We start from the raw sequence: 9,288 nt of genomic DNA, 5'->3' as shown, positions 1-9,288 counted from the left end.
CTTACTTCCTTACTTCCTTCCTTCCTTCCTTCCTTCCTTACTTACTTACTTACTTACTTACTTACTTACTTACTTACTTACTTTTCTATGTTTTTCACGCAGTGTCTTATGGATCTTGGTTCGATCACAATCTTGTATTTTGGCAACACCGACACGAACCACATATCTTGTTCGTAAAATTCGAAGACATGAAGAAGGTATCGTAGAATCAATATCTCACATTTTGTGGCAGTGGACAGTGACATCGATTAGTCCTCATTGGAAGAATAAGAACGAGGTAGCTCCTACACTTTAGATAGGGTATCGTCTGTCGATCTGGTTACATTTTCTCTAAACAATGCCACATGTACCCATTTCACACGGTCACGTTAAATCGACATTCTATAAAAGGTTTCAGATATTGCATCATAAGAAAAAACGTACATATGTGAAATCACTCTACTATGTATGTCTTGTTATGATATACCTTGATAATCGGGGAGAAATTGTCATTGTCTGTCTCCATCAGCTTCAAGCTGGAGGCATCTTCAGAGGCATCTTTTTGCACTTTTTTAACCAGCTAGGTTTCTGTGTATACTTTCCTCATTTTGTCGAAATACATGGGGCTCATCTTATCAACCTTGACTGTATTTGTGTTTCCTGCAGCGATAGTGTAGAGGATTGAATTAAGTCCTGGGCTTGAATTCGATTATCGTTAATGATATTACACATCAAACACTGGCAAGAAGCGTTGACAAACCAAATACTGGGTAATGCTGAATGCTACGAATTCAATTATCAACAATGATAGTGCGCGTCAAACACTGGCACTCAGAATGACAAACCAAATACTGGGTAATGCTGATTACTACTGGAAGAAGACCAAGAAACCTCCCAAAATTGTAAAATGTTGACACTTTTTGTAGCTAGTTAGCCCTTTCTTAAGCCCTATAGTTATGTGCACTTAAGCTTATGCTCCACAGCATGTACGGGTCGTACAGTTGTGCTACCCCTGAAAAATCTGCTTCAATCATATTTTAATTGTTTTCTTCGACTGCCATGTACTATTTTTACAGGACCTTAAAGGTCAGATGATCAGGATCGCCAATTTTTACGGCCGCCCTCTACCGGAGGACAAGATCGAAGAATGCGTCGAACACTGCACCTTTGATAAAATGAAAAAGAATCCTATGTCGAACTACTCTGCCGCTCCCTTCATTGACCACAAAAAGGGAACATTCCACAGAAAAGGTATGTGTTAATCAGAAGAGAGGCAAGCTCGTATTTAGATTGAGCGAACGGACAAAACAAGTCGAGATATAAAGTTTGGATGAGAGAGATTAAATGCGGGACTTGCTATAAGAGAGCTTTTTTCATGATTTTACTCCATAAAAAGTTACTAAGCACACTCATTAAAGTGTTTCCAATACGAAAATTTCCAAATAGCACATCTACAATTCCTCTTACCGTAATGATCAGAACACGCAACTTCAAAATTTAATGACAAACATAATGAAAATTTATTCTCGGCAATGTTTTGAGTAAACACTGTCCAAGTGAGACTTATCGGGAAAGTTGAATCTGATAAACAGTTGGGTTCGTAGAGAAATACACAAAATCACGACCTCTCAAAACAAATGCTTCGCCAGCAAAATGCAGCAGCATTTGTCCTTGGGGTCTTGACATCGACTGCACCACGTCACGACTAGTTCAATGCGCTGATGCTTTGATAGTAACCGTCATGAAGAGTAAGCTTACTTTCGTTTATTTGTTCCTGCAGGCGAGGTCGGCGACTGGATGAACCACTTCACTGTCAACCAGAATGAAATATTCAACTCGTTGTTTGAAGAAAAGATGAGAGGAAGTGGTCTGACCTTTGACTTTGAACTGTAGGAAGGTTGACCTTTGACCCAGAGATGGTTTCAACTTTAAACTAAAATTTTATCAGTGTTGTTTGCTTTCCTTTTGTCGTTAGACTATAATAAAGTTTGGTCACCAGTATTTACGATGCCGTCATAGGCTTGCTTTCTTTAGTTTTGCGTAACACCTGGTGAACCGTCATTACTGGAAGAATAGCTGAAATTTGCGGCGATACTTTCTTTTGGCTCAATAAAGCCATGCATTTTCTTCTCCTTATTCTAATGTGTTAGCCTTAGCAACATGATATACTGTGTACAATATGCAATAAGGTAGAATGCACCTAGGGGGCAGATATTTGGACCTTACAATTTTAAATTCTTTTCTGATCTACTACATGGCGAGAGGCTCATTTAGAAGCTCTTGTATTTAAAAAAAATACATCGTCTAAGTTTTTCGAAGATAGAAAATTTACTTCATTTTTCCTATAGAGTTAACACAGGCATGTCGGCCATTTTGAATTGCAAATATAGGTAGATGTTAGGTAATTTGTTCCTCGAGTACCAAACTTTGCATGGTGACCTCTAATTTTTATTCTTTATTTGGTAGGAGAATGGTTGAAAGTTTCGTTGAGGAAAGTTTCAGCAAAAGTAGAAGTCTATCACTTTCTAGGCGCATACTACCTTGACTAAAGTCTGTGCTAAACAAGATATATTATATTACAATCATACAGGTTGCTGTTATATATTTAATACCATGCAATTCAAAATGATATTTGAAGAAGAGCACGGAATAAATGTATTACAAACAGAAAGTATACTTGAAAAAGCGTCAAAAGTTACAGCTAAAGGGCTTTAATTTCTTTTTTATCCTGCAGGCCTAACATTTGATTGCGGGGACATATAATTATTTCGAGTTCATACTTTTTCCATATCATGGTATTCTCTTGTCGGGGATTAAAAGTGACCTAAACAGTGGAAATATTTTTACAGGAAGGGACATCCTATCATGCGCCGAACCCTAGAATTATATCAGTATGGTTGACATATTAAAAAAAAGTCACCTTTGTAAGAAATGGCAGTAAGCTGCATTGTTGACTGCTATAGTTTAACCCTTTTACTACCAGGTTTTGGTTACAAATCCACCTTTATCTATGGTGAATGTAGGACTCTTTGCAGAGAATTTGGGTTAACATTTTAACAGACGTAAGAGCCATTATCTTAAAATATTCTGGCATTATATCTGAGAGCTAATCATAAAAATTGGAAAACACTTTGAACAAAATGAAGACCTGTAAATAATATAATCTTTATTGGTGATTATGATATCATTAATGTATAGATATATGTAATATTTAGAATCAGTTATAATTATGAAATTATTTATTTAATTTATTGATTCAGATTAAGTCCCAGTATTGCTTCTTTTAATATTGAGGATGCCTGAAACCTAATTTCAGTATATCACCTATGCAATTTCAATATAATTCAATTTTAATTTCATCATAAATTTAAATACAAATTCCCTTTTGCGATCAGCTAAGCAGAATGTTTCTATTTTAAAAAAAAACAAAACAAACTTTTAAATAGGATAATTAAAATGCATTATGTATAATGTTAATGTACAATTCAAATATGAAACAGAAATGGGGTGTAGAATTGTTTACCCCATACAGCTAACGTAAACCTGTTATTGTTCTCCTCTTCAATGCTGGACCGTTGGATGTATCCTGGGCTGTGAACAGCGATGCTTTGCTAGTCATCGTTGCATGTTTCTTCCCAGCTCAAAGCACTGGCACAGCTCTATACAGCATTTTTGTCAATAAGCCTGGTGCTAATCTAGCAGGATGATTGCCTATGACATGGCCAAAATCCACGGAACTGCATGTTTACAAGTATTAGATTAATGTCAGATTGAGTACTGATTATATTTTGGCGTCGGCAAATCAACTGAACTTGTAAACTTGTAAATGAAAATAGCGCTGTCAGTGGTGATTTTGCAAAAAGATCATGATTGTTTAGGTACACATATTGGTAGCGTTGCAAAAACACTTTTCTCCATGCAATATTTCTTATAATACATGCCATGAAAATCCCCTAACGTTGTTTTTCAGAAAGCAAATTAGAATGGTAGCGATTGTTTTCTTAAAGGATGAAGAGGTAATTTTTTCGCTACAAAACCTCATTTTTGTGTTAATGATAAAAATTAAATTAAAAACTGGACACTATTTTATAAAATATCCTATCTCATTTGAAACTGCAGTATATGCAGAAAAAAATCGCAATTTTGTTTTGCATGATCTAATTTTATTCATAAATAGCAGAGAATGAAAGACTGACGTTCAACAAGTCATTGTTGATGACACAGTTCCCACTTGTTAATGGGTACTTTGATTACAAGTCTGTGAAGAGGATAGAGTTCATTAGTTGGCTCTGTTATTAAGAATGAGTTCTATGGTGGTGAAAACGTAAAACCAATGCAGGCTGATTACAATAAGGTCATTCAATAAGTCAAATAGTTGTTAATCGACAGGATGTTGCCAAACATTTTTGCATCCTATTATAACACTGACTGATTATCACTTGTACCACAGTTCATAAACAATAAAGCGAAGTGTCAATGAATTGTATTACAGCAATGTGAGATCATCATCTGTGCCATTTTTTATCAAATTTGATGAAGTATTTCTGAACATATCACTCCAATTATAAAGTTCATTAAATAGTAAATTTAAAATTAATTAACATGGAACTACTAAGTGTCTTCATTCAAATGTTAAAGCAATGTGAGCTAAACATCTGTACCAAGTTTCATGAAATTTGATGAACCATTTCTTGACATATCAGCCTAATTACAAAAGTTCAATAAATATGCAATCCGCAGTCAATTGACACGATACTACTACATATCTTTGCATGCCAAAACACTACTGGATGATCAACATCTGTACCACGCTTCATCCAATTCGATGCAGTATTTCTCTACATACATACTAATTATCAAAGTTCATCAACTGTGCAAATTACCAATTAGTTCTCATGACACCGATAAGCGTCTTTGTTACGCTTTTATTAGTCCGTGAGCTAAAGATCTGTACCAAGTGTCATAAAATTTGGTGCTGTATTTCTAGACATATTACCCTTAATACAAAAATCCATCAAATATGCAAATAAGCAATTACTTGATCCAATACTGACATTTCTCATTGTGTGCTATCACAACTGTGTGTGACGAACATGTTCACAAAGTTTCATCAAATTTAAAGCTGTCCCTCTATAAAAAGAGATCGTTTTCAAAAAAGTCATTGTCAATGACATGGTCCCCGCTTTTAAAATAAAACAGATGTCACACGGCTATTTCGGATCGGATCACTTAACAAATCGACGCATATGTATGACATAGGGAGTAATCCTCGTACCAAGTTTAAATGAAATCGTTCCATGCATCTCTGAGATATCTGCGTGGAGCACAGACGCACAGACATGCGCAAACCCATAAGTTCCCCGGACGGCCGGTGGGGACTAAAATGCTCACATAATTTAACCTTATAAATGAATTAAAGATCTAACATCACAAAGGGAGCTTATGCACAGATGGTGCAGTAATACTAATACCCAGCTTTTTATGAAACTGGAAAGGGAAGGAGACACACACTGGTTTAATTTTGTTTTATGTAGGACATAGAGATCCTGTTGTGGAATGTGCATGAGTGATTAAAATCTTTTACAAAGATATGTCTAGCTTGTCATTGAATACTTAAAATGATGACAAATCTCAAATTAAATTCAACTCAGATGAATTGTGTCAAGAAAGCGGTGGAAACACTGCAGGCCTTTGCTTGTGATAGAATTGGAATCAAACTTGTACAAGAGTGAAATGGAGGCTTTAAGATTTGATTAAGAGCCACCTTGTCACGCTTCACTTTTTATTTAATAAACATAAAAAATACTCAAACGAAAAAATCCTCCGATAACTAAATTTGTTTGGTACAAACAGCAATTCTTTACACGTACATGTATCTCACACATACACAGGTTCCTCCGATGGTTGACTACGCCATGGAAGGCAGAACATGATCCCCTTCGGGTATAGTTAATCCTCCTCTACCTTTCAATACAGCAATCTGAAGGTGAACCCATCAAGTGTTGAACCTGCGGTGAGGTAATGGTCAGTGTTACTATCCAGAATACTGGCAGTATTGCTGGAGATGAGGTATGCATATATTACTCCTTGATCACATCATTTGGTTAACCTATTCACCCAAATTCCCACTCTTACCACTGGTAACAATAGGTTAGGGATAAACCATGATGGTGATAGGGTTTTAAGCTTTGAAACCATTGTATTATATGTAACGTCATGAGTACTTGAACTATTTTGTTGATAGTATGATACACTTTCTTGTGTAAAGTCTGTAGGTGTGTGTCAAGAATTTGTTGATGAAGCAAGTGTTTTGCAATGGGTACATTTGACGCATTTAGGAATTGTTATGCGACTCATGGATACATTTGCTGGTTTAGGTAATGTTCGACTACTTGTACTTTTGCTGAAACTTTCCTCGATGAAACTGTCAATCGTTCTCTAACCAAATCAAAAGAAATGTACTCCAAGAGCTTCAAAATGAGCATCCACAAGTGGCGGACCAGAAAAGAATTAAAAAAATCTGAGCATCCGAATATCTATTCATGGGGCGCACTCCAGCTCAAACTTTCCTTTATATCTCATACACACAGGTTTCACAGCTGTACCTCCGTTGGAATGATGCAACCACTGAAGTTCCAAAGTGGCAGTTAGTTGCCTTCAACCGCACGAGATACAGTCCAGTAAATCCGTCATCGTCAGCTTCACAATCAGTCCTCGTGGGATGGCGCTGTACACAGATTCATTGGTGATAGAACCTGGCATGTACACGGTGCATATAGGTGGCCAGCAGCCCAATAAAGCCACAAAGGCTACTTCCAATGTCTCAAGGTCAATTCTAATTAAGTTACAGGAGCAGTGACTCCATTGTCTCAATGTTAGGTTTTTCCGATATTTTTTGTCAACCCCCCCAGATTTTATATCATATTGAGTTGCATTAAGAATCATTACGTCATGGGCGAATCTACAGAATACACATGAAAATAACATAGTCATTATATTTTGAATACTTTCTGTTTGTATAGTGTCTTTGTGCAATTTTATATATCGCAGGATTACCTTTGATTTGAAGACAGAATGTTATTGAAGTCTTAAAAACAATTGATTTGTAATTTTGGGATGTGACAATTTACAGTTTTTGCAAGTGAGAATGATATTACAGAAAACGGAAAAGATATTTCATTTGTAAGTTTAAAAAGGGGAATTTTGCCATTATGGCTGGAATAGACTGGCACCATTAAAGGCATGCAAGTGCATGTTACTCGTAATTAGTATGTATAAAGTCAGTTACTGACATTTATACCCTGTTTCAAACAGTTGACCTTAAAGAGGGTAGCCATTGTAGTTTTAAATTGGGCTGGTATGACCAAAAAGACATTAAGATATATGCAATTTTAGCAGTCTCTATAATGATTGTGAATTATGACCGTGACTTTTTAAAGTTCTTTCATCTTCATTTTCCAGAAACAAATCTACGTTCACCATAGTCAAACAATGATAAGCCAAACCATTATAATGAAAATGCCATCAAATGCTATCACAAAGTCATGATTGTTTCCTTAACATTGTCATAAAATATAATTTTACTACTCAGTATAAATAGAGCAAGTAAGTCTAGAATGAAGTAAATTATAATGACATGGAAATAGTAGTTGACTCTGGCGCTGTCTAAATAGACTTCTGTGGACAGTTTCGCCAGGGATTGTTTCTCTGGAGATAGGGGACTACTCCATGCCAAAGTGCTTCATCTTTTATGTCATGCAAATGTGATGACAGTATGAAGATATGAAGATAAGGAAATATTTTGGTTAAGTTTTTAGAGGAGCTACTGTTTTTATAATGGTAACACTAAATCTGTTTAGCTATTTGAATTTGCAAATATCAACAGAATATTGGTATTTCATATTTCAGAAATATGGTTACCTCTGTTTAAACAATATTGTAATCTGTACATAAGAGAATATGGAACAAAATCAGGTGTTACAATATTAAGTCACATAGTGCAGGAAATCATGCAAAATATGTATACTGTTGAAAATTATGAGGTTACTGTCTGGTGACTTTCTATCTTCCAATCAAATTGAAATTGAAAGCTGTTAAATTAATTTCATACTGCTATTTCCTACATGGGATGGATTTTAAAACATTTTCATACTGTACCTAAATTATGTAAGCACATGTTGGATTTTTAATCCAGTAGCAGATCATCAACATATTCAATTCATTTGCTAGAGAGCTGAAATGAACAGGAAAATACATCAAATAAACATTACATTTACATTACATTGTATTGGCTTGTTCTTATGTGTAGTACACCATGTAAGCGTTCTCGAAAGCAAGACTGGTAACATGCTCAATTTCTGTCTTTAAAATTTCTCTGACTTGGTCATTTTCGTCACAACAAAAGGCAATCATCTCTTACAGAACAATCGGGGTAGAAATGTACATTACAGTTCGTTTGCTGGCTCTTTGTGTCAGGGGTGTCACAGACAAACGTGTTACATGATTGCGATATATCACAAGATTACACTTCAAATAGCTGTGAAGAAACAGACACAGAAATATCACTTTTGAGGAACTGACGCGCTGGTAGACTTCATGGATGAAATAAATATTTCAATACAGAACAAAATGTGAGAAGCCTGTTTATAAGTACGGAGATGGATGTAAGTTTTCAATAGTCTCCACACGGCACGTCACTGAATTAATTACAGTGAATGCAAGCCTCAATCTCTCGTATCCCTCTGTACAGGTCTAAATTTGCCAGAAGAAAAACTTTCGAATTGGGTCAAACAAAGGGTTAAAGTTGAAGCACCTCGAAGACATTCGGACTCTCAAATTTTCAAAATCTTTCTAGTCTACCGCTTGTTGGGTTCATTTTAAAGCTCTTCAAGTAAGAAATCAGATTCATGGCAAAGGCCGTAAAGATATATCATGGCAAACAAGATAGGTTGGTCTTTCTTTCTAATCGTACAGTGGTCATCACCTTGTATCGAACAACAAGCGACTATGTTTACAATGCTACGGATCAGACTACTAGCGACCATTTTGCACTGTCATATAGTCTCCACACGCGTGCTCTAGTGAAAAAGAATTGAGGAAAACACTTTCTTTAACGCAAACGGTGAGGAATTTGCCTCGCGAGGCAAAAAATTAATGTTGAATATTTTGCTTAACAGCTCGAGAAGAATAAGCCTACGAAAATTGCCCGCATACGAGAGTAAAATGGCTGAGCAGACAGCCTCGAGTTAAATTTTGCTCAGCTGATTTCTATCGTGTGGACTGGCTTAAAGCGTCAGCTTCATGGGCGTC

At 36.0% G+C, this 9,288-nt stretch overlaps 1 protein-coding gene across 1 annotated transcript in view; it reads left to right on the top strand.

Annotated features, from left to right (window-relative positions):
- Positions 1–1,984, top strand: part of LOC139121769 (sulfotransferase 1A3-like) — a 12,198-nt gene extending 10,214 nt beyond the window's left edge. The window contains exons 4-6 of the mRNA XM_070686911.1: positions 103–197; positions 1,056–1,230; positions 1,760–1,984. Of these exons, the coding sequence (XP_070543012.1) occupies positions 103–197; positions 1,056–1,230; positions 1,760–1,872 (383 nt within the window). The 3' untranslated portion in view covers positions 1,873–1,984. The remainder of the gene's footprint in view (positions 1–102; positions 198–1,055; positions 1,231–1,759) is intronic.
- The last annotated feature ends 7,304 nt before the right edge of the window (positions 1,985–9,288 follow it).

This window comes from Ptychodera flava, chromosome 21, assembly GCF_041260155.1.
Source record: "Ptychodera flava strain L36383 chromosome 21, AS_Pfla_20210202, whole genome shotgun sequence".
In the NCBI taxonomy this organism is placed as follows: domain Eukaryota; kingdom Metazoa; phylum Hemichordata; class Enteropneusta; family Ptychoderidae; genus Ptychodera; species Ptychodera flava.
Note: the sequence above shows the minus strand (reverse complement) of the source record. Positions and strands in the feature narration are given on the sequence as shown.